Below are 27,045 nucleotides of genomic sequence, written 5' to 3'. Positions count from 1 at the left end.
GTGACACTGCAGGACAGCTGTTAGCCTGAATCTTTGACGGACTGAATTAATGCCCAAAATCCTGATGAACTTAACCTGCTAAATTGATGGGCATAGATTTGCGAGATTGCCAGATTTGACATAGAGGACGACTTTAGCCAGAATAGGTAAATATGAATGGCAACTTGATCAAATGAATGATTTAATCTGCAATATTAATATAAATTTGGATTTGAACATCTACAGAAATGAGTTGGGTTGTTTATTCATTGAAATGTGTCAATGAAAAGGTTAATTAGAGTATTAGAAATTCACTTAAATCTACAACTAACAGATCCATCCCGGTCATGAGGGGAATACCAAATGTAGAATCTAGGGCCTAATGAGTATAAGAAGGGTTTGTAGGTTTGTTGCTCATTAGGGTAAAGTGGAATCTTCCTCCCTCATTATCCAGCACGTGGAAGGATAATCGCCTCTCGTACGGACTGATGGTGAGTGTGTGTTGGTGTTATGGGCCCCACCAGCGAATGTATGGCTAGTGTGCGTGTGTGAGATCTTTTGCTCCGCAACGGTAGGGAGGGATTTTGCACTCCGCCCTGGAGCACTGCCACTGCCCTCCATTTAGCATGATGTACCAGAACACTCCTCCTGCCCTCCATTGCCCAATTCTATGGCCCATCATTGACCTCCTGATTAGCCTCTGTGCTTAGCTTGCTGCCCCTATTCTCCTTCCCCCTGCCCTCCGATGTCTTTGTGCATGCCCCTGCTCCATCCTTTTTGCCCACCATGTTCCATGGACCTGCCACTCCTATCTACTCTGAGTGTTCTGTTGAGCTGCCACTCCCCTCCCACCTGCCTAGCATTGTCAGATGATTGTAACCTGTCCCTGCCATCTCCATTCTGCCTGTCCACATGCCATGCCCCTATCCCCTTCCTCCTGCCCTCCATGGTCCATTTTACTGCCACACCCTTCTGCCCTCTCTGGTCTGTTGTGCTGCAACTGCTCCTCCTGCCTGCCCCGCACGGTCTGTTGTAAGGCCCCTTCCCCTGAACTCTCTTGTCTGTGCCCAGGTCCTGACACTCCCTTCTATCCTCCATGGTCCTTTTTGCATGCCCCTGCACCCTCCTTCTTGCCCATCATAGCCATTGTGCTGCCACTAACCCTCCCTCCTGCCATGCATGGTCTGATGTGCTGCCGCTGCCCTCCATTTAGCATGATGTACCAGACCACTCCTCCTGCCCTCCATTGCCCAATTTTATGGCCCTTCATTGACCTCCTGCTTAGCCTCTGTGCTTAGCTTGCTGCCCCTATTCTCCTTCCCCCTGCCCTCCGATGTCTTTGTGCATGCCCCTGCTCCATCCTTTTTGCCCACCATGTTCCTTGGACCTGCCACTCCTATCTACTCTGAGTGGTCTGTTGAGCTGCCACTCCCCTCCCACCTGCCTAGCATTGTCAGATGACTGTAACCTGTCCCTGCCACCTCCACCCTGCCTGTCCACATGCCATGCCCCTATCCCCTTCCTCCTGTCCTCCATGGTCCATTTTACTGCCACACCCTTCTGCCCTGCCTGGTCTGTTGTGCTGCAACTGCTCCTCCTGCCTGCCCCGCACGGTCTGTTGTGAGGCCCCTTCCCCTGAACTCTCTTGTCTGTGCCCAGGTCCTGACCCTCCCTTCTATCCTCCATGGTCCTTTGTGCATGCCCCTGCACCCTCCTTCTTGCCTGTCACAGCCATTGTGCTGCCACTAACCCTCCCGATTGCCATGCATGGTCTTCTGTGCTGCCATGGCCCCTCCCACCTTTCCTGTGTGGTCAGCTAGCTGCCCCTGACCCCCTCCCACCTTCCCTCCATGGTCTGTGTGTATGCCATCATAGTCTCATTGTTGCTCTCCATTGTGTGTTTTGTTTCTAGTGCCCAACCTGCCTGACCTCCATGGTCATCTTGCTGCTCCTGCCCTGCCCCCTTGCCCCCAGCCCTCTGTTTCCTTGTGCAGACCACCATTCCCTCCCTCCTGGCTTGTCTGTTCCATTGTAATGCCCCTGATCCGTCCCTCCTGCCCTTTATGGTCTGTTATGCTGCAGCTTTCTCTCCTGTCTGCCCATCATGGTCAGCTAGCTACCATTGCCTCTTTCCCCTCTGTTCTCTATTGTCCATGTGCATGGTCCTGTCCCCTCCCTATTGCTTTCTATGGATTGTTGTGCTGCACTCCTGTCCCGCATGCGCTGTGTGGTGTATTGTGCTGCTGCAAACCCTGATGCCTGCCCTGTAGGGTCAGTTTGGTGCACCTCTCCATGTCCCTCCTGTCCTCTGTTATCTGAGTCCATGTCCCTACCCCAATTCCTCCTGCCTACCATGATCCAATGTACCATACGTGCGAACATTTTGAACTTGGTAAGAGGGAGATTTTGAAAAAAAACTGGGGTATTGAATTTCCCCTTTGAGTTACATTGAAAAAGAGGAGATTGTAGACAGGAGAGAGATCAAATAAAGCCCATTTGAGCTTAAAAACATTGGACGTTTCCTGGCTGAAACGGGTCTGTTGGCATGTATGGTTGTACTACCACTGCCTCTTCCTTCTGCCCACAATGGTGTATTATATTGCCACAGCCTCTCTTGCCAGTCCTGTATTGTTGGTTTGTTGCCCCTGCCCCCCTTTCCACTGCCCTCCATAGTCTGTTGTGCTGCCACTGCCCTTCCTGCCTGCCCAGTGTGGTCAAATTGTTGCATCTGCACTCTCCTACCTGCCTTCAATTTTCAGAGTCCGTGCCCCTGGCCTCTGCCTCTCAACAGTATCCCAATGAACAACTAGATGGCTAACATTCTATATTTATTACAAAAGTGTGGAATGCCTGACGTCATCTTGGTGTAATCAAAACTGTAATACCTAGAGTATTTCCTTTAGAAATTACATATATGAGAGGGTCTTATTTGCATCAAAATTATGGTTAGTGCTCTAAAAAACTAAAATGAGGACATATTTTCTGAGTTTTCAAATAGCGACAAAGAACTTTTACATTATTTGTATTCTTTATGTTTTTTTATCCAGTTGACCACTTGATTAAATGTTGCACCAAAGGGAGAGGATGTGGTGTTATTTCCAGAGCTGCAGACTTTGCAATTGGGGAACCAGGTTGGAGTTTCTGCTTCAGCTCAACATTCTGTGATTCTGGTCAAATCACTTAATCTCCCCATGTCTACAACCAAAATGAATTTGGTCTTGTGTGATGTAACCAATGCTCATGTAAAGCACTCCAATACCTGACAAGTCTGCACTATATAAAACTGCAAATACTCAAAAAATAAGTGTTTTGCACACTTCTGTCATTGGGCTACATGTGGGCTACATCTGGGTGATATTTGTGCTGCATTTGGGCTCTTTTGTCTCTGGTGGCCATCTTGGGAGATTTATTTGTTATGAAGTTTCCTAATTTCCTCATATACTACAGTCTCCTCAGTAGGAAATACTTTCAGTTTTTTATTTTGGTTCCATCAAGATTTCATTCAGATGTGTCACACATTTGCCATAAATTCTGAATGTTAGCACTCTAGTTGCTCATTGGATCACTGTAGTAAAACTACTGCTCACCAGGGAAGTCTGCTGCTGGTATTCAAAGTGCATGTTTCAGTCTGCATGTCAGAATTTGTTTATGAAATAGAAGAGGATTTGAGAAGTCAAAATGTGCCCTAATTTTTCTTTCTGCAGAGCTAATCATAATTTCTATGGCAAAATGAACCCCCTCATTTTGTTCCTTTGTAAATTAAATGTTTTAAGTGTTACCACTTTATTCCAATCAAGATGGCTTCAGGTGTGCCATACTTTTGTCATAAGTAAGACTGTTAGCGCTCTAGTTGTTCGTTAGAACACTCTGGGACATTCTGTCATTGGGCTATACTTGGGCTACATCTGGGTGATATTTGGGCTACATTTGGGCTCTTTTGTCTCTTGTGGCCATTTTGGGAGACTTATTTGTTATGATGTTTCCTAATTTCCTCATTTACTACAGTCTCCTCAATAGGAAATACTTTCAGTTTTTTACTTTGATTCCATCAAGAAGGCATTCTGATGTGTTACAAATTTGCCATGAATTCAGAATGTTAGCACTCTAGTTGCTTATTAGATCACTGTAGTAAAGCTACTGCTCACCAGGGAAGTCTGCTGCTGGTATTGAAAGTGCATGTTTCAGTCTGCATGTCAGAATTTTTTAATGAAATAGAAGAGGATTTGAGAAGTCACTCAAATTGTGCCCTAATTTTTCTTTCTGCAGCACTAATCATACTTTCTACGGCAAAATGAACCCCCTCATGTTGTTCCTTTTTAAATTAAATGTTTTAAGAGTTACCACTTTATTCCAACCAAGATGGCTTCAGGTGTGCCATACAATAGTCATAAGTAGGACTGCTAGCGCTCTAGTTGTTCTTTGGAACACTCTGGGAAGCTGCAGTAGAACACATAGGAATCAACTGACAGTCTCTGCCCTTGTTGGATGTACATGTTTTACTGAGAATGTCAGACTTCATTCTCACATGACTGAGAAAGATAATGTGAATTTACAGAAAATAAGCTCTCAGTTTAGCTTATAGATCACCTTCCAAACCTCTGTGGTAAAAGCATGAGAAAATATTTTTCTCTCAAACATGATTCATTGTATCACAGCAGAAGGCTTTTTCACATGGTAAAATCACCTTAGAACACACCACAATTCCTAAAATGAGTATGGTACCATCAACAAATGATTTATAATGTAACTAAAGTCTTAAAACCTTCTATTAACTGCAATTCTTTTTAATGAGGTGCTATCATGTATATTGGTCCTAAAATGGCTGCCAACACTTTTTGGATGAAGTGCTGACAGCCAATCAGATCTCACGATGAGATGTGTGGTTAGGCTCCGCCCAGATATATATGTGATTTTACTTTTGATTTTCTCAGGAACTACTGAAAGGATTTACACCATTTAAGCAAAAGGCACGAGTCTGAACTGAGGACTACCTCTTTGCCAAATTTGGTGTAATTCCATTCAGCACTTCGGGCTGTAGCTGCGTCAACAGGTCCTATTGGAAAATACATGGGGAAAACGCATTTTGGGACCACCCTTTTTTCTCGGCCCCAGCTTGACGAATCACCGTGAAATTTTCAGGATAGGAGCGGACCGGAGCTGGACAAAAGTTTGGAAACTTTCGCGAAGATTAAACAATCGATGCCAACGTTATTCCAAATAGAATGTTGCAGATTTCCTATGGAAAATAGGTCCTAACTATAACTACCTACTGGCGACTGCCAGTAGGTAATATATCGATATAAATATTTAGATAGCCAGATATACTTGTATCATGTATGGATTAAAGGATACTTAATTTGCTTGGCATTTTAGACTGCAGGAGACCTTTCTTACCGGCACTGTCACACACCAAATTTCATCTGTTGCTGCCACCTCCCGTGAAAAAGACATAGCACTGGAAACCTGCCTCCTACTATAACCACAAACCAGTGTCTATCTGTCATTGGCTTCTCTGCCTCTTAATAGCAAATAGGGAACAACACTAGTAGTAAAAAGTGGAGTGTCGATGTAACTCCAAACTTTGTTTCTGATGTATGAACTGACATCTAAGCCTAAGACTAAACAGCTTAAATGCCTTCTTTCAGAAAGCAATTGGACCTTTCAACCAACCCTATGAATAAAGGAAAACACAGAGGCATTTTACGTTGCTCAATACTGAAAAGTTTAAAAATGGTAACCTCTTGTCCATTAAATATGTGCAGTTATTCAAGAATAGCATCGTAGACACACCTTCTAATTCCATCAAATTGTTCTAAAACTGAAGTACCGCCTTAGTGCTGGCTGAATGTATAAATAAATAATGCATCTACTTTGAGAAAAAAACAATCACTCCACTCCACTGACAGCCACCAATAATATGCTTTAAGCACTTTTAGTGGGTGGATCACCTGGATGTCTGTTGTAAGCAGTCTGAATCAGTTTTGGTTTCATTTTTCTGGTGGAACAAACAAACGTTGATTAACTACTATTTCATTCTCAATCAACAGCTCGCAAGCAATTTGGGCAAAATCTCTCAAGTTTCTAGTCAGCTCTGTACTTAAAGTCTTGTTATGTGACCAGCCCTGTGATCATATACCTCTTAACCTCACCGAGGGCCTTATGTAGGTAGCCTAACATTTACCACTTCATAAATACCGAATTTTACCGATTCGGTATTTATGAAGTGGTAAATGCTATGTAGGTAATCAGTCGGTAAAAATTACCGATTCGGAATTGGTCGGTAATTAAGAATCGGTATTTACCGATTCGGTAATGGTAACTGGCTTCCCATTGATTCCTATGGGCCAGGTAATGGGGGGAGCACAATCAAGGGTGGCAGGGTGTCACAGTGACACCCTGTTGCACCCCTGATTCCTGCATGTGTGCACATGTGGCGCACATACATGCCCTAAGGGCATGTATGTCTGCCACATTTCACACTTCTAAGGGCCAAAAAATGCATTTCCTAAGACATTCGTCATTTACCACCAACTTTTAGTTGGTGGTAAATAACGAATCCACACAACACCCACACACTACCCCTACATCTCATTTCAGAATTCGGTATTTACCGAATCGGTAAAATTACCGATTCGGTAATTTTACCGATTCGGTAAATTACCGAATCCTGAAATGTTCCCCCTACATAGCACAAGCCTAAATACCGGTCGGTAACGGGATATTTACCGAAAATCGGCCGTTACCGACCGGTATTGGGCTACCTACATATGGCCCCAAGTATATAATCGTCCCCATAAGCGTGTAAACACAATCAGAAAGCTCCTAAACTGCATCTGTGGCAGCTACTATAAATTCCTCGATTACCAGTATGCAGTTTTGCTCTAAAGTGTCCAAAGTACTTTTCCAATAATCCAGGTAAATAGTTAGGGTGGAGACTCTTACCTCTCGAAATGTACTTGACATTAAAGATGAACTCCTGCAACCTGGAGATACATTTACCTAGTAGATAAGAAGCGTTACACGCACCCTGTCTTTCAGCTTGTATGTAAGTGCCTTGTGATCTGTAAAACATGTAAAAAGTCAACCGCATGTGTGTTTACAAATGTTTTCAACAAGATACACACGCTTGCTTTATTGTACTACTGTTGTGCTTTTCAGATCCTTAAAGAGGACACAAAATAAATGTTCAATGTATTCTTTATTCCCTCCTCATTGACTCAGTTTTGCCCATTACCCAATAGAGCTCACATCAAAGGTAACCATACACTTGGCTTCAATATTAAAAGATTTCAAAGATGGGTCACAAATTGTCTCTCTTTTATCGGTTGTAATGCTTCTTTTTGTTCTTCTGGGAACATTTCTAATGGCATTAACTAAATCAGATTTGGATTTGGTGCCACTGAAGTTTATGGCAGTAAGAAACATACATGTCTTCCTGCTCACAGTAATCTCTCTGTTAAATACATTCGAAACGTAATCAACGACAACATATGTTTTTGTATGGTGCCATGCTGGAATGCCTAAACACCTTGTAAAACCATGAACAAAATGGCCATCAGCTTCTAAAAAGCACTGGCTACATAAGCTAACATAAAGGGAAGTCTTTAGGATTGATAGGCTCAAAAAGATGTCATAAAAGTTGTAGTTATTGTGATTATCTTATTTTCTTAAATTTGATTAAATGTTCAGTCCCTTTGCCACATCCTACCCTTGATTCAGAAACATATACATACATGTGAAATATTTGTGCAACACCAAAAGCTTCAGAATCAAGTGTGAATAGAGGGCTATCACCAGTGTAACTGGTGAAGATAGCCCAGATTTAAGGAGTATTCCCTGACATACATTTTCCTAATAATCAACCAACCAATAAAGTCCAGAGTGTCAACAGGATAGCCTAATATTCACATGCACAGTTCACCAAATACTAAGGGTTTCACATCTTTGGCACACAGTAGTACTAACTTTCAGAATTGAGTGAAAGTGATGCCCTATAAGATTGTAATAGGTGATCGGTTTGTGATAAACAGCTTTTATTCAGCTCCAAGATACCCTGGGGTGAACATGAGCTTTACAGATTCAAATGTTATGTTATGTTATCCACAATGCGCCATAATATTTAGAGAAACTTTATTGACATGCGCTAAACAAAAAGGGGCTTTTGTTTTCCCAGCAGTTTGACCATTACCTTTGACATCTACTGTCAAAATCAAATTACTAATCATGAGATTCAATACCTTCTTTAACATTCGTCTGTCCTTTGTTTTTAGAAATGGTACTCCTACCTAACTTTAAAAATGCCCCAGTTTCTTACAATGTTTGCATTTTTTACCTATGGAGGGACAGTGAAGACTATTGCTTAAATGTGCTTTTTTGAGCCACACATAAAACTACAATATTCACCTCTGTTAGCACCGTTTTTACTATTTTTGCCTTAATAGGTGATATCACACACTGATGTTCTAATGGAACTAGCTTCTCCTGCAAATGCCTTTGTTGATAGAGTAGACCATTCTAACCCTTCAGCAACATCTACATTTCATCTTACAATGAAATTCATCAACCAAGCAATCTTTCTTGTATTTTGTTTGAGAAATAATTGAACTCAAACCTGATCTCTTCAGTATATGTCTATATGGATCTCATTTTCACAAGTGAGGGCTAAATTGCAGAGCACAGGTACATATTCCTCAAGTGTCTCGCAGCTGTACTATTTTCTTTAAAATAAATCATGCCTCTCAAGTATTATGCTTGCTTCCTCTGTACAATGTTTAGCTAAGGGTGCCACTGCTTCTCTATATTCATCCCAGTTTCCAAGCAGTCCTTGTGGTGATTTACATTCAGGCAGATTATCAAAAAAAGTGCTGCTCTGCTTCTCCCAAACGACAGAATAGTAAAGCTTCCTTTCAGTCAGCGTCAAACTGTTTGCCATCTATGGCGATTAACTAATTCTCAAAGATCTGTGCCATTTCCCATGATAAAGGTTTCTTGGGGTTTTGGTGACATAAAGCAAATTGATTAAAAACTTGTGGATTGGCCATATCCGAAAGAATAAATGTTTACTGAAATCAAAGTTATTGGAAACAGAGTAGAATGTAAGTAGAAAATCAAGTAGTACACCCGTGCACATAAACTTAAATTTGCTGAAACATGAAGAATACATTCCACCTCAGACCAAGTGTTATCATGGAGATTATCAAAATCCACATAGGTACATAAGTATTGCGTATTTAAGGAATTAACACCTTTTATACCTTTGAAGACAATTCCAGTTTTAAACTGTTGAATATGATGCATAAGGAACATTAACAACTGCGCACAGCCTAGTCTGATGCATTTGATTTGAACAGCATTGATTAGGGATATGGCCCAGTTCTCAGTGTACCACTGATCATCACACTGCGCTGAGTCAGAAACGCAGTGACACCACAGTGAGATGACGTTTGCAGATGTAAACAGTTTTACCAGGCCACGTCATTGCTGAGAACAGACTGTGCTGAATCTCCTTTGTGATGACACCGCAGTAATATGATGTCAGCATATGCAAGATTTTTTTTATTAGTTCTGTTTTGTCTCGAGCAAGGTGCCTGTGAAAAATACACAGGGCCTCATTTATGAGGTTTTGCCCTGGGGCAGCACCGCAGGACCTCCTGCTGCACTGCCCTACAGCATAAGAAAAGGGCAGGACTCTATCAGATACTGTGCATCCTTGTCTTTTCCCCCTTCCCCTTTCTCCCCCTAAGTGCGCCAGGTATGCCCAGACGTGGGTCCTGGGCTCACTGTGCCACTGGAATCAAGCTATCCTGGCTGAAGAGGGGTGAAACCCCGAAACCGGTCCTATGATGCGTGTTTATGGTCCAGGGAGGACCTGGCTTGGCAGCTCGGGCTGGACTGTTCCCATGAGGCACAGGGTCAAGACTGATTTGCATATGGCCAGGTCTAAACTGGGGTGGTATGGTGAGGAAAAGAATGATGAATTTAACCCAGATCTCTTGACTGGGGGTGAATGTTTTGATTTGTTCTGCATTCTGTCCATCAATTGTGTGTCTTTTGTTTTTCCCTGCACCGGCGCACAATGGACTGCCATGCGCGAACGCAGGCTCCTTTCAACCATGGTGAAAGGGTGCCTGCGTTGCGGATATGATTATTTTTGTGCAGGAAGGAAAACCTTCCTGACCAAAAACAATCACAGGAGTCTTTTTCCTCTTTCTATGTGTGCTGCATTCTGCAGCACACATAGAAAAAGGTAAAACGAGAAGAAATAAAGACATTTTTCCATAGTGTGCCTCCCTTATGCCTTCCCTGGGGAGGTGTAAGATTTTGGTGCCGCCTTAGATTTTCAATTTCTAGTAAATCTGGGCCAGTGTCGAAAACCAATGGATGTTGCTGAAAACGCCCCCAAAAACACCCATTGCATGCCCCTTTAATGGGAACAATATTTACGAGGCAGCATTATGCCAAAAAAAGTGGCTTAGTGCTACCTCATAAATATGGAGCAGGCTCCTGCGCAATGGAACATCAAATAAATGAGGCCCACACTTTTTAGAACTATTTATAAAATCAAAATGTAAGCAGAAAGATCTTAGAAAACTATTCCTTATTTATGTGTTTTACTACAAAGCCACATTTTGCTAAGCCAGTAAATTGAAAATAATCATTGACATATTTTCTCTATTACTTCCTTTTATATAAATGCCATTTTAGGTTGTTTCCAAAGAACCCCTTTTCCGATGTGCCTGTAGCCCCACTTTGGAGAAAGAATGCATAGCAATGTGGAGCTCTGGAAAATCTGTTTAGCAGTGTTTATATGTTTACACTAGAATAGATTTTTCCAGGTTACCAGTGTTTATAGGTTAAAACTGAACATGTGAAGGCTAATGGCTGAACTTCAGTAAATGAGCTGACAAGGCAATGTCCCTAATTCCATCTAGAGAAAGTTTAATTGCAGGGGTACAGCTGCACCTTCTTAAGAAGATGATACTGCTTCTATCTAGACATTGATAATAATGTTCACTAATTACTTAAATATGTTTGTCTTTTACCAAGTCCAGCAAAAGAGATAGAGTGTTTTATTTCTATCACAACCGTATCCCGGTAAACTGCAATATTTTCCCTGGGGTAAAGGAGAGCAGCAGTCCTAACCAAACAATAGTATCTCCCTTCCAGATTTCTGTCCCACTCGCTGGCAGGGTAAATAACAGAGCAAGAATGTCAGCAGACCGCAGGATGTAGGGAGGCGCAACAGCCACAGAAACCAAAAATAAATATGAAATCCCGACCTAAAATGTCAAATCAGTGTTCCACATGAGACAATAAAAAACTTTTCATGTGGTGCTGTGTCATCCTAAGGATTTTGGGGTTCCTGGGCAAGACATATTTGGAGTGCACTGTTTAAAACAACTTTGAACTTGATTACCCATCACCCGCTAATTCAAGCCTTCATGACGCTAAACAGTACTGCATTATCTTTTGAACTTTCAGAAACAGGATCACACAAAAGAAATTGAAATATGTATTGCCCAGGTTCCTAAACATCCTGAAGATGACTCTAGGTGAAGAGATACAAAGCCAGACGTAAAGGTAGGCACAGAGAGATGGAGGTTTACATAGAATAATAGAATATACAGAGGTCAAATTATGGAAAAGTTCACCTCCTCAGAGGGCCAATGAAAGTTGGGTGCCCTGGGCTGTTTCCCCCATAGTCCATGCCTTAAAATGTCTCTGATTGGAGAGGCACATATGAACGTTCCCAAGGTCTTTTATGGGTAACATTGGCATTCCTTTCCATTTGTAAGCATAGGAATGGAAGAACGTAACACCTCAAACCTATTTTTCTTTTAACAAGTGAACTATTCACTGGGCAGAATCCTATTGTGGTGCAGAAAACTAAAGGATAAGTTTCCAGGTATAAGGGTTTGTGTTTTATTGGGCCACGGGGCATATGTTTAAAATGTGTTGTTAGTCACAGATGAGGTGCCTGCACGCTCCATTCTTTCACAAAGCACCTGTCTTCCTGATCTTTTGAATTTACAGTGGCAGCATTTTTGATAACTGGAGCAGGTAATGAGCCCACATACCTACCGAAACAAGAATTTGTTAAAGTAGATACCAGGAGGGTGTCTGTACAGAATATGAACATGGCTATTGGACAATGCTTTTCTCTGGCTCTCTCTTGCCCGCTAGACACTTCCCATTCCAATGTGACTGCACTGAAAGTGGCAGCTGTCAGCCCTGATGGTGTAGAATGGCTATTTAAAGCTCCTTAAACAGAGAAGCAAGTTGCGTACATCAACCCCTTCCTGGTCATGAAAGAAACCTACTCGATCCCTGCCCAAGTAGATCACAAACTCTCTATCACCTACAATACAACCCCACTGACACACCCACATCTAAACTATTATGACAGAGTATACTGTGATGTAACAATATTTCTACTCCTTACACACAGTAATAGTCCTGTCATCATCATTTTGAACAAATTATGATTTGTCTTGGACAAAACGCTAATCTCATCTAGAATTTTTTCCAGTAGCCATGCAATCTCCATATTCATCCACATGATACCACACAATATGGTTAGCTAATAGGTGTGATATGTGGCTTCATCCAGTCACCCACTCTTAGACTCATTCATGTATTCTCCCACCTGCTCATCCAGAATGATATCCCAAAATGTTCCCAATCACTGAAGAAGCATATTCAGCTATTACAAAATCCAGACATGTTGACTGACTGTGCTTTATTTGCAAAGACCTAGACTGCAGACATCAGTTGATGCTTCTGACTATTTAGTTGCAGAGACTCCAATCTCCTCTACAATTACTTCTGTTGACAGTTGATGATCCAGATTTAAAGTGCTTTAAAAATACCTTACATGAAGTAGGCAACCTTCCTGGTACATGACTGGCCCGGTGCACGACTGTTCACAGCACCATAGTGTACAAGATTCTGAAAGACCTTAGTTTCCAGGCGCTAGGTAAAAGTGCATTGCAATTTCCATTGTTATCCATCACATCATCTGTGGAGTGAAAACTCGATAGGATTATAATTTCTTAATCTGGTACCTATGTCAGTGTCGATGTACAGAGTTACGTTTTTTTATGGTCCCATATAAATACTAACCCACATCCAACACATTGCACAATCTACCATATAACGGCGCTAATCACATCCAGGAAATTCCTACAGCCAGAAACAAACATGGAAATAGACTGTTCTTACCCAGAAACGGGTGATCTTGATAGAAGTCGAACCAAGCCTTCAGTGTGGGATATATGGTGATGAATAAAGCTGTTGTGGGAGACAGAACAGTAGCATTTGAGTTCAGCCATGACTAAACTTAAAATCCCTTTGTATACATAAAAACATGGTAAATATATTTGCGGGTGAGGTCTTCTGTCCACTGTAGTGTAGTTCCTATATCCCTGATAGGCTCTGCGCATTGGAATAATATACACTATAGTTTTGACATAGGACTGAGGTCAGTATGTCTCTATTGGGTACATTAAACTTAATTACTTGTGTGTGCCAGCTAACTCAGAGGTCATTAGAAACTTCTCGAAAAAACAAGAAGGGGGTAGTTTCTGACAACCACATAAACATGACAACTTTGTTTCCCTTAGAATCGGAACAATCTCAGAATCGTGGAGACAATAGATAACAGTTTCACTCAGTCAATTGTTCATGCTTCGTTTCTACAGAGTTACACAGAAATAGATAGACGGGCGTTTCAATAAAAAGGGTTTATTGAACAGTTATTTCTCGTTCAAGAGATATGAACTGCTACAATCGTAAGACAGAATGAGAAGTATAATACGTACAGCGTTAGCAGTAAGATAAAATAATACTGCAATAGCAAGGTTTGTAGCTATGACAGATATTCATAAAAATACATACATAAATAACACATGCTAAAATGTTAATACTCATCTGATGCTTCTAGCTAGTTCTACCCCAGTGTACCTAACCCAAGTGAAGTACGAGGTAAGAAGTAGGTGCTGTTTGTCTATAGTCTAGTTTAGCTATAGTTGCCAATATTTGCCAAAAGTCCCTCTAGGTTCTAGTCCGCTCCATAACATAGAATGAGTGAGGTTGGAATCTCTTTCCGGGTCTCGAGTCAGAAACACTGGTGCTGGATTCTCTGCGAGGAGGATGACAGCGTCTGGTCAGTGCGTCAGGCGGGGACTTGACTTCCTTCCAAACTTGCCATGGTGAGCCGCGTCGTGCAAGTAGGCAGTCGAACCGTGGTTTGCCATGGTAAGTGAAGGTATATTTATACCTTGAAGGTGTTTAGGAATGCCAGTATTGACGTTAAAGTCAGGCAGAAGAACGTCATGAATGAACCCCTAAGGAATAGATGTTCATGCATAATAAATGAGTTCTTGGCGAAATCAATATCCAAGCAAGGGGAAGTCCTAGAGGCTTAAGAGTCTGGTTTTCCAAGAACTCGTTGAGACGTAGATGAACGGATGTAGGTGGCCATGCCTGTATTTGGTTAGCATGGATAATGCCTAAATGAGGACAGGATTTCTATGCCTAAATATGGCAAATGCAAATTGTGCCTATATAAGGACATAATCGGGAAACCTATATACGGTATCTAAATCGACACACAACAACCACTCCACTTTCGTATGAACGACATTACTAAATTCGAAACATGCTAAACATATCTAAAATATAGCTACATATGGATGGCTAAGAACATGTCTAAAAACATATCGTAAAAATGCATAAAAACTGTTGCCATGCATAAAAATGCATTGGGGCTGTACATATTAAAGCAATGTTTCATTCTAAGCATATATTTACATCGAATGCTAAATGAATGGACATACATATATATACACATTATGAAATGGCTCGTAAATACAGAAGAAAAAAGGTCGAAACCATTTCATGTCAAGTTACATAAATCAATTGTTATTGACAAGGTGACATATTGTCTCTGAAAGTGGATCAAAGAATTCTGTTCTCTATGAATAGTTCTACTATAAGCAGATTACTGTGCCATAAAAAGAAAAATTCAAATTTGGATTTTTTTTTTTATCATAGGAAGAAGTTCCAAGTTTCGTCTTTGTTTTGAAAAATGAAGGCCAAATTCAGAATCTTTCCGGTACACTGTGTGCTGAATCTAAAGTCAGTGTATGGGGATGGAGAAAACATGAAATCCTCTAATCCTGTAGACAAAAAGTCGTCTACCGTTGTAGGTGAAAGTTGGAGTACCTCGTTTGGGAGACTAACCGCACATAGATGAGAAGCATCGTCGTCAGCATTGGTCGCATCAGCAATGTCCGTATCGGATGTTACCTGTGTGCCTGTTGTTTTCTCTCGTACCTCAGCAGTGGCAATTTGCGTCTGTGAGTTCTCAATGAATGCCGTCATCAGGATTGGTAGCCGCTGGGGACAACACACAGCATGGGCCGTAACCGGGTCCAGCAGAGTATCGATATCCGTAGGCATGACTGATGGGAGTGTTAGACAGATGTCTAGCACGCATTCTTCACCGCAAAGCAGGCAGCGTAGAACAGGTAAGATGCAATCTTGCCAGATTGGTCTGAATTACAGAAACCATGTGGTATTTAATTCTCGTAGACGAGGTAAACCTATAATTTGGACGATGCGCTCACGACACCTCATCTCCAATAGGGCTCTCTCTATGGTGCTTGGAGTGACGCTAGTGATTTGGCTTGCCATATAGAAGCAGTAGGAGCAAGCAAAAATAGGATCCCTGCAATGAGTCCAAAAAGTAGTGGCAGTCCGCCAAACACAGAGTGCACAAAGTTGGGAATTATTCCGAGGACTGCTTGAAAAGGTGCTAATAGTCCTGAACACACGGTCTTAATTACATGTACAATACCGCTCATATCAGAAATGTTTAAGATACGTTCTAACATTTCTGAGAAATGTATAGGGCAGTTTGTATTCAAAAGGGCATGTATCTCGGCAGAAGTCCTTGCGACTTGTAGATCATAGGTTTCTTTGGCCAAGGTCAGTGGCACAGTTTGTTGTAAAAGAATGGCTTTCATTTTGCTTAGAGTATCAATTCGTATAGAAGAGATGTTCAGTGAAGGCCATAGAGGCGACTCCCTGACTGTCTGTATTTGTGGAAACAAGACTTGCATACAGCAAGTGACCCTGGATGTAACCGTTACTAGATATGGGATACCTGGCAACATGCCACAGCAGCTGTGATCATTCAACATGAGGTAACTTCCATTTGAAAGTAGTCCAAAAATTGGATTAATCACTGCTGCTGGTGAGCCTTGCAGGTGACAGGATAAGTTTGTAGTGGAACCATCGCAGGCCCCGTGTACATTAATACCCTGACAAAGGAGAGAACTGCTTAGTGCGTTTTCACAGTTTGTACTGCTAAGAAACACTTCACACCCCCCACTCCAACATCTATGTGTGTAAGGTAAATCCCAAGATGTCTTGATCTATTCTTTACCCAACCTTTCATATTTGCCTGCTGGTATATGTTTTAGGCAATATTGAAAATGGAAAGTTGTAACAGGCAGAGTAATTTTACCATGTATGATCCACTCAGTAGCTGGTTTTTCTGCCACCGTAATGGTAATTTTTCCAGTTTTTCAATGCTCAGCACTGTATAGTCTGCTCCCCTTTGTGCCAGTTTGATCTGTTTATCAGTGAGATTGAATTCTGAAAACAGTGACGTAGTGTTGATTAAACGCCAAGGCACATAGCCTGAACGCAAGTTTTGGAGCGTCCAGCCTAATAGCATTATAGAATGTAATTGAGACTGACCATGTTGCAGCATGACCAAGTCTTGTTCCATGATATCTATGGCAGAAGACACAATGCTGTCCAATGAATATATCCTGGACGACAGAGTCGTTAACCCATTGTCGACTACAGAGAGAGATTTCTCTAAATTAATACGATCAATTTCTCGTATTCGTTCTGCAGTCTCTGCTTGGGTAATCTTCCATATTTCATTATAAGCCGCGTAGATACCGACATATATGAAACGTTTTTAACGCGGCTTTCTTGGTCCTAGCAAGAATTCCCTAAGGTCTGCGCCTTCTTTAAGTAAAGATAAGTGTTGTTTTATATCCTGCAGTGTAGTTTTCTGTAGTCAATCAAGGCAGAGTTTCCCTACACTGTATGTTGTTACTACCCCTGGATGCTGTCTTTGAACATAGCGTGGGTCTGGCCTATTTATAGTGAAACCCTGTGTTTTCTTCAGGAATCGATCTTGACAGTTGTTAGTGTCTGTGGGCCAGAGCAACCATTGTTTCCATTCTGGATCTGATCTGTTGTGATGCAAAATATTATGTACGTCGACCTCCCCCGTGTAGTGCTATTACTTGCAGGTATAGGTATGGTCGGTGTGTTCATGTCTTTGATCTTAGCTAACCCAAGGCAAGACGTTTGTTGGACAGTGTCATTCAAAAACATAATTTGCTCAGGGATGATACAGGCTCTAAACAAAGCTTCTACCCCCTGCACTTGCCAATCTTTTGTACCCCAGACAGATTTTGTCTCAATGTTGTCTTTCCAAAAGTTGAAACCCTGTCTAGACAGTTGGGCAATAAAGGCTGCAGAATGAATCTGTTTCGTATTTGTTAACATATTTTTCGCTCCTGTCTTCATATTCTTAAAATAAAACAATTCTGGATTTGATAAGTTGAACACTGAAAAATATGGAAATTTAATTGCAAAAGTTTTTGAGCCACCCTCCGGAGGTGTAGGACAATGTTCCCATTGGTTATACATAAATACATTTCTAGGTGATGCAGTTTTATGCAAGAAATGATAATCATAGTGGTTATAACAATACATTTGTTCATAGTCTGATGAACCCTCTAAATATTCATGATTTGTGAATACTGCTGACATTTCTAGATCAGACACCATGTTATTAACAGTTTTGAAGCCCCAATCATCAGAAAAGGTAATAGAGGTAATAAAGTCACTTAAGGAATTTTTAAATAAGTGTGGAATCTTCAAATGTTCCGACGGGCCAAAAATGTCATATTCAGTTCTGTCCCAAATTTGACCATCTGGTATAGGAATGGCTGTGATGTTCACTGCTGGCAAGTCTCTTGCTTCACGATGGGATGATTTGTGTGGCTGGAGAAGTAAGTTCAGTCTTTTACTTGCTGTGTCCATTTGAATATATCTTCCATTTATCAGCATACCCAGAGTTATTACCAGAGCTAACCAAAGTAGAAAGAAGAATATTTCCAACACAATCCATAGTTCACTCCATGGTGAAACCAGATAACTCTTTTTCAGGAGATGAAAAAAGTCTGTTGCTTGTTCTTTGAAAGTTCTTTGTGCTGGCGTCGTTTCGGGTTCGCTGGGATTCTCAGAAATCAAAGTTAATGAAATAGCCAGAGGCAGTTCTGTCAATGGGTGAAATTGCATCAGGATTCGTTGAAATCGCTGGAACCAGTTGATCACTTGTTACTTCGTTGTAGACAGGTGTATCAGGGCGAACTGTTATTTGGGTCTCAAAGAGGTACGAGTTCCATAGCTTTGTTGCTTAGTCCTTCTTTTCTCACTGTAGAATCTTCAAAGGTGATGAGTCTCTCAGTTTGAACCTCTTGGAATGTAGCTAGCGGAGTGCATCTGCTACATTGTCGGAGTTCACTTGGCCTACTGCTTAGTATCGGCCACATAGTGTGGTTTGATCAGGTCGATGGACACAAATCTTTTCTCCTTTTTACCAGCAAGGGGCGACAGTAGTACTGTTCTCGATCCGTGAATTGCTAGGACAGGTACTGGTAAGAAGGCCCAAATTCCTTCTTGTCCGCGATCTTTTCTCTGACTAGATCACCAAGCTTTGGGATCCAGGCAGGCCTTGCTGGGACAGTTGGTTTTTCCCCAGCGGTGGTTGGCTTCAGGAACACGTTGCTTTGTTTCGATCTTAGTTCATTTAAGTCGTGTAAAACAGCCAAACGATCTTTGATATCAAACTTTTTATTTTCCACCACTGTGCCTTTCATGTCAACGTCCGGAATCAACATTCTAGTTCCAAATAGGACTTCATATGGAGTGACACCCCCTAGAGAACTTCTTGGCAAATTGTTTAATGAGCGTTGGACCCAATAAAGATGTCTGACCCACCCATCACCTGAACTTAATACCCTAGCTGTTATAGACTTCTTTATGTCCCGGTTTTTTCTTTCCACATCAGTATTTCCCTCAGGATGGAATGAAGAAGAATACTGCAATGCTACACCCAAACTGGGCATGGCGTCTTTGTAAGCTCGAGAGCTAAACGCAGGACCCTGGTCGGAATGTAGTGAGCCAATTGCGTATGTGCCGATAAAGACTCGCAAATCTTTTATAACAGTTCGAGCGTCAGCCGAGCGCTGAGGCCACATCCAAGGAACCTTGATTTAGTGTTTGTGGGACTGCATTCGTCCACAGGGATGGCTGCATGTAGATAGTCTAATGCTGTCTAACAATGGTGTCTGTACTGGGCTCGCTACGTTGTAGACAGGTACATGGTGGCGTTCTGTACTGCAATCTCTATTGCAGTCTATGCATTTATTGATAAAAGTGTGAATCAGTGTATTCATTCCTGGCCACCAGTACATCTCTTTTAGTTTTAAAATTGTTTTGGCGATCCCCTGATGTGTCAGACCCTCTCCCAGATGTGCTTCGTAAATCAACGCAGCTCTTCGTTCCACATTTGGTATTACCCTAACCCCCACTCCAGGGATTCGAGCAAACGGAACGCTGTTCGCATCAATTATATATGAGTATTTGAGTGGAAACCTTTTAGGTAACGCTGCACCAATGCCTTTGCTTTAAGCATTGACAGCCAGTATTATTTCACTGTCTATTTTAGTTTTTGAACGAGTGATTGCAGCTACGGAAGCCGTTTGCACAGCCCCTCTCACGGCTTCATCAGCCAATGAATTCCCTTCAACGTGAACGGCATCACGTTGATGACTCAGCGTGTGTATCACGTGAGTATTTTGTAGTCCGTTTCACAACTGAACTACTTGTTCCCAAAGCGTTTTATGCTTGATTGTGCCACCTTCCACATCTTTGAAACCATTTTGAAGCCAATTCTGTAATTATTCATTGTATGATTGAACACAATAAAAAGAATCGCACACTATGAGTGGGGGAATTTACGATCCGTATTTTCAAGTGCCATTTTAAATGCTTGTATTTCAGCTCGCTGAGCTGTATAAACTCCTAGAGATTGTGTTTTTGTGACCATTGGTCTAAATTTGCCATTGAGCATACGACCTTTAACGATCGCGCATGCTGCACTATAAGCTTGCTCTCCCCCTCCGTAGCGGGTTGTGCAGATCCGTCAGTATAAATGATAAATTTGAACTGGTCAAGAGGGAGAATTTCAGTAGGCAGAAGAAATTCGTGTTCGTATTGCAGGAATGCTTGTGTTTTTAAATAAGGATCAAAAACATATTAAACATCAGTTGCAGCAAGAGAATTAACCCATTGTATCCATCTTGGATGTAAAGCTTTTGCATTTGGATTAGTCGCTTTTGTAACTGCCTCGAAGGCTGGTACAGGGGTCACGACCATAATGCGTTTCCCCTGTGCTAGGGTTCTTTCTTTTGCTACAGCGGTTTGAACTGCTGTCAGAATTTTTTCTGTCGATGTAAATTTCATTTCTGCTTGCGTATACAAATGTGATTTGTATGCAATTGGTACTTTTTCACCTTCGTTAAAAGTTAAGTAGGTGAATCCACATTGACCCGGAATGATTCGGATCACTAAGTTGGCTGCCAGACTTTTGCCTTCACTTGATAATTCATATCTTAGGAAAAGGACGTTGAGATGGGCAATTCTTGATTTTTTTAAATTGAATTTATAACCTTCAGAGGTGAAGCTCAGTATAATGGTATTCACCCTGTTTAAGTGCCTGTTCAGGTCATCGTCTGTCAGATAGATATCATCGACATATGACAATGCCTCATCATCATAAATTTGTAGTAACTCCGTTACCCTTGCTGAGAATAACCCAGGACTATTCTTGAATTCCTGAGGGAGACGACAGAATTGACGCTGGGTCCCCATTATTGAGAAAGCTGTCAAATACCTACTTTCAGGTGCTATGTTTTGACAAAAGAAACAGTTAGAAATATCTAATGTGGTTTTATATTTTTTACGCACAGTTATTCATTAATGTTGTACTATGTGCATTTTGCACTGCAAATGTTTTACAACAAGAGTTTAAGTGTCTGTAATACAAAACTAGATGATATGTACTGTCTGGTTTGGAAACAGGACACAAAGGATTGTTCATTGATGAGGTGCATGTTTCAATCACCCCTTGGTATTCAAGTTGATCTAAGATCTCTCTGACCCGTTTTTTAGCTTCTTGCTTAATTGGATACTGCCGTTGTGCAGTTGGTTGATTTTTTAACTGGATCTTATGGTGAGGTTAGTCCTCATCCCATCCTACATGATTTTTGTATAATGCTGGGGCTTGGGCCACTGTCCATTTCCTGGCATAAGTATATTTTAAATGTACTGGAACATGGTTAGAGAAGGCTGGCATTCTGATGTCTTCGCCATGTGGGCACTCTCTGACAAATTCTGGTGGCCAGTCCCGTTCTGCTAGAAGTATATCATAACCCTTTGAAAGTCACTCCCAAAAGAGTGCTTTCACGTTTCTTGGTATGTCTCCCTCCATCTGGAGTGTTATTTCATATAACCTTTGTGGAGAACTAACCCTGGTGTCTGCAGTCTCAACTTGAATGTCTTCATTCAGGTCCACTGTCTCCAGAAGTCCCTTCAGGTTCTGGCAAGCTATTGATACTTCTGCTGCGCTGTCCAACATTGTCTGAGCCCATTCTCCGTTCTTGAGTTGTCTTCTCAGAATCCTCGGCATGTCTGATCTTCAAACCTGCTACCTTCTTCTTGGAGAATTTAGGTTTTGGTTTGTTTTTCTGAACGTGTTGATCGTCTTTGGACTTCACGCGTTCATCTTTTTGATCTGACCGTCCTCTTCTTTCGGATGTCTGTGATGATATCTGAAAGGTACGAGAGGAACGTGTATCAGTATCTTAATACCTGTCAGGTTTTCTCAAATTATCCCTATTCCTGAGGTTATACCTCCTTTCAGAGGGCTCCTTTTGAGGACACCTACCTCGGGATTGAGAATCTTTCTCTTTTGAATGTTGTTTGTTATTTTCCCACTTCTTTTTAGAAGAGGTAGGATTGTTTTTAGTAAAGGCCTTTTCAGGACTGTTGTGGTTTAACTGGTTTCCCTCCCAAACTGTCACAGCATAATTCTTCATAGGATTTTTCAATTGTTCTGGCTAGTTCTTGTGGTTGTTCTGTTACATCAAATTCCCTAAATTTCTGGTGGATTGCCACTGATGCTGCTTCTCCTTTAATATTAGATAATATTGTTGAGACCTGGTCAAAAATTTTCAGTAACTTCATATCTAAATTCAGAGCAGGCTCTGCCCCGTATTCAGTTTGAATTTGTTTCTGGACATCAGGTATTACCGCCATAGACGGAACACCATGTGTTTTAGTGTAGATAGCAGCAAAGACTGTGCCCCAAGTGGTGCAGTCTTCCAGATGTGGTGTTATCCCCATTGGTAAACAGATTGTTAGAATTCTATGTTTCTCATAAGGGCTGGTATTAGGAAATACCGCTTCAATTTGAGTAATTTTTTGAGCTATCCAGAACGGAATTTGTTCACGTTTTGTGGGCATTTTACCTATGACTGCATATAAAGTCTGTGGTGTGATTTTTAGCGCATTCCCCTGGTGAGAGGTTTGTCTTGGAATGGCTATTGTCGGTTAGACTGTGAAAGTCCGCATGACATATTGAACCGATTGTCTATATATTTTGATTAACTCCTTGAGTTGAGCAAGTAATTCTTCATTTGACATTTCTTCAATGTACGGATGAGGTGTGTAGCCGGCTAAAATCGGCCATGTTGCTCCTGGTCTACCTAGTGGACCGAGCCTGGTAATGTGATTGTAATGTTTTAGGGCGCCTTTAAACCAGAGATCATGCTCCTGGTATGTGAGTGGAATTTCAATATCCTCGAAAGGAATATATTCCTCAGGTGGTTCATCTTCTTTGTAGAAGTGAAACGTTTTAGTTACTGGATTTGATTCTGGGAATACTATCCATGAATAGAATACCTCTGTCTGGTGAGATTCATGTGCCTCTATCACAAAAACTGCTCTACCACCTCTTGGTGTTTAAGTCATGTTTTATACGTTTTAGAGTGATGGCTCTCCTTAAATTTGGAGCGATGATTTTCGCATTTTCATCAGTTTCATTAAAATATGTATAATCAAAAGCTGCTGCAACAGCGTCGGGTACAGCTCCACCAGTTCCGGTGTTATTATCCCCATTTAGGGACATTGTTTAATAAAAATTGCAGAGCAAGTTTCAAGGGAACAAAGATAAGGTGCAAAATATTTTGGAACACTACATCCATCAACGTTGAACAAACCAAACAGCTAATACATATTATCCCTACCCACTCCAGATGTCTTATGGAGTATTATGGGTAGGGGTCTCTGAGAAAAGCACAACTGAGTTACTTCTGTATCTAGCGTTAAATTAGTGCCTTACCAAACCGTTTAGCGCCATGTAGTGTAGTTCCTATATCCCTGATAGGCTCTGCACATTGGAATAATATACACTAAAGTTTTGACATAGGACTGAGGTCAGTATGTCTCTATCGAGTACATTAAACTTAATTACTTGTGTGTGCCAGCTAACTCAGAGGTCACTAGAAACTTCTTGAATAAACAAGAAGGGATTAGTTTCTGACAACCGCATAAACATGACAACTTTGTTTCCCTTAGAATCTGAACAATCTCAGAATCGTGGAAACAATAGATAACAGTTTCACTCATGCATGCTTCGTTTCTACAGAGTTACACAGAAATAGATAGACGGGCGTTTCAATAAAAAGGGTTTATTGAACAGTCTTATTTCTTGTGCAAGAGATATGAACTGCTACAATTGTAAGACAGAATGCGAAGTATAATACGTACAGCGTTAACAGTAAGATAAAACAATACTGCAATAGCATGTTTTGTAGCTATTACAGATATTCATAAAAATACATACATAAATAACACAGGCTAAAATGTTAATACTCATCTGATGCTTCTAGCTAGTTCTACCCCAGTGTACCTAACCTAAGTGTAGCACGAGGTAAGAAGTAGGTGCTGTTTGTCTATAATCTAGTTTAGCTATAGTTGCCAAGATTTGCCAAAAGTCCCTCTAGATTCTAGTCCGCTCCACACTTTAGAATGAGTGAGGTTGGAATCTCTTTCTGAGTCTCGATCTCTAACACCCCGCAAGGGGAGTCAGAAACACTGATGCTGGATTCTCTGTGAGGAGGATGACAGCCTCTGGTCAGTGCGTCAGGCGGGGACTTGACTTCCTTCCGAACTTGCTGTGGCGAGTCGCGTCGTGCAAGTAGGCAGCCGAACCGTGGTTTGCCATTTTAAGTGAAGGTATATTTATAGGTGTTTAGGAATGCCAGTATTGACGTAAAAGTCGGGCAGAAGAACGCCATGAATGAACCCCTAAGGAATAGATGTTCATGCATAATAAATGAGTTCTTGGAGAAATCAATATCCAAGCAAGGGAAGGCCTAAAGGCTTAAGAGTCAGATTTTCCAAGAACTCGTTGTGACGTAGATGAACGGATGTAGGTGGCCATGCCTGTATTTGGCTAGCATGGATAGTGCCTAAATAAGGGTAGGATTTCTATGCCTGAATATGGGCAATGCGAATTGTGCCTATATAAGGACATTAATCGGGAAACCTATATACGGTATCTAAATCGACACACAACACCACAACCCGACCACCCGAGCATGGAAGGGAGACAGTGTTAACAAGGCATCGATCAGAAACAATATAGGATCTTTGTTAATTTCCCAGGTTACCTTCAGTATCCAGCTGTTGCTATAATACCTCAATCCCAGCTGGATGACAGTGCCTTGAAAGAGGCTAAGGAAATGTTTGCTACTTGTCAACAAACATTGTCAAATAACATCCATTGAATAGTTTTTTTTAACTTTTTGTGTTTTAAATCAGTCATTCAATGCATATCTCACAGGACTTCTGTATTTGAAACTATGGGGCTCATTACGATGGCTGACTGATCGCCACCGCCAGGCCGGGCCGGCGGTGGCAATCTTTCCACCATCACATTTAGATTTCCCCACTGCCATATTAGGATGGCAGTGGGTATCGCGGCGGATGCAAAGTCCGTCCGGCGCTTTTCTGCCGGTGGCAACTGCACCGATTACCTGACGGGCGGAGCAGGACCACTAATGTGGTGGCGGTGCCTAGCAGACACCGTCCGCCATATTAGGATGTGGGTATTGGAAAGGCCTTTCCATGGTGGCAAAGCCACTATGGAAAGGCTGTCGGGGATTGGGTTTGGGGGCCCGTTGCGGGCCCCCCATGTGGGGGAGGATGTCGCTTCACTGGGGGGTACCCCCCTGGATTTCCATGCACCAAGCGGCAGGCACTACGTGGTGCCTGTCACGTGGTGCAGGGAAATGCAGTGCAAACACCTTTAACATTGCGGACGGTGGCACCTCCCGCAATGTTAGAGGCCCAGGATGCGCTCGCCAGTATGGCGGGCGCATCCTGATCGCAGTGGTGGGATCGTCGCATGCCTGGCGGTCGGTCCCAATCACTGCTACGGTGGCAGGCGGACCAAGTCCGCCCGACATCCTAATCAGCCCCTATATTCCAGACATTAAAAGCCAGATCACGTATATTTCCCAGTTTCTGAGCAATATTGCACCGATGTCCAGCACTTTTGCACCAGTAATGAACACACAGCAGCACAGACTAACTAGTAGAAAATGTCAGTTTTGCGCTGGACAGTTGGAGCAGTCTATAGCGAGACCACAAAAGAGCTTCAGAAAACCTGATTTAAATAGGGCGCGCCTTCCAACGCCCTGAAACTGATGGCCCTGAAAAGGATGAGTTCAGGACGCAAGCTTTACCAGAGCAGACTCCGGTGCCAGCTAGATACTTTGAGCAGAAACTCTCAAGGCCAGGAAATATTTTATTTTAAATGATTGTATTAAATCATTTTCACCCAATTTATTCAAGCTGTACACACATCTTAAATGTAATTCTCATCTTTTCATATCCATAAATGGCAGTTATTTTTTCTTAGCCATTTATTAATTAAAAAAAGACCTAAATGAAGTCACTTCCTAATTTATCTCCACATTTTCTGTATTCAATAAAGCATTTCATTTATCCAAATCCCTGTCAAATACAAAATCAAATGAAGGGCAAAGCAACACCTCTTTTGTTATTAAAAGCTTCTGACATGACAGGGCCACGGTTTCAAACATGCAAGCTTCTATAGCTATAGATTCCAGCCTCTTCTGGAATGGCTTGCCATGCACCAGCCCTTGTAAAAACACCAGGAAGGGGCCGATTCACAAAAGCATGTATGAGTAATTAAAGTAGAAATACAGAAGTGCACTTTTCCATAGACACAGGTCTTCGTCCATGAGCCCTGAGACTTTTAACTCCCTATTAGTAAAAGTGCAAAGAGGGCACAGCTCATTCTGCTTCTATTTACTTTGTAAGATTACTCCCTGAATATTCCCATTTTAGATCAATTCACAAAGGTTTCTAAGAGGAGGTAAAGAAAACTACTATAGGAGTACTGCTTTACGTACCCCAGAAGGTCTTTGTGAATGGGCACCGAATTGTATTCTGACGCAGATGCCTTTTGGATAGGTTTGTAGTTTAGAAATACCATATACATACATATGTTGAGAGATGCTTTATATAATATTTAGTTCTAATCGGCATGACGTCCCTATTTACAAAGGCTTGAACGAGTAAGTAAAAAAGTACTTGTGTACTACTCTTTTACGTACACATAAATGATTTTGTGACTCAGCCCGAGTGTAATTTAATGTATATGATTTTTAAAAAATATTATTGACAAAAATTGGCTTGTTATGTGAATCATTCCAGCAGTCTACCGACCTACCTAAGTTGTTCAGTGCAAAAATGCATGTACGTACCCATTCCAATTCTTCCTAAATTACAGGCGGTGGGACAGAGAACTAGGCA

General features: G+C 41.7%; 1 protein-coding gene across 1 annotated transcript in view; it reads right to left on the bottom strand.

The window, feature by feature from the left end:
- Window positions 1-27,045, bottom strand: part of KNCN (kinocilin) — a 415,466-nt gene that overhangs the window by 327,375 nt on the left and 61,046 nt on the right. The window contains exon 2 of the mRNA XM_085600168.1: window positions 13,201-13,269. Coding sequence (XP_085456294.1) covers window positions 13,201-13,269 — 69 coding nt within the window. The remainder of the gene's footprint in view (window positions 1-13,200; window positions 13,270-27,045) is intronic.

This window comes from Triturus cristatus, chromosome 4_2 (genome assembly GCF_964204655.1).
Source record: "Triturus cristatus chromosome 4_2, aTriCri1.1, whole genome shotgun sequence".
NCBI lineage: Eukaryota > Metazoa > Chordata > Amphibia > Caudata > Salamandridae > Triturus > Triturus cristatus.
This window is presented reverse-complemented; position numbering and strand designations above follow the sequence as displayed.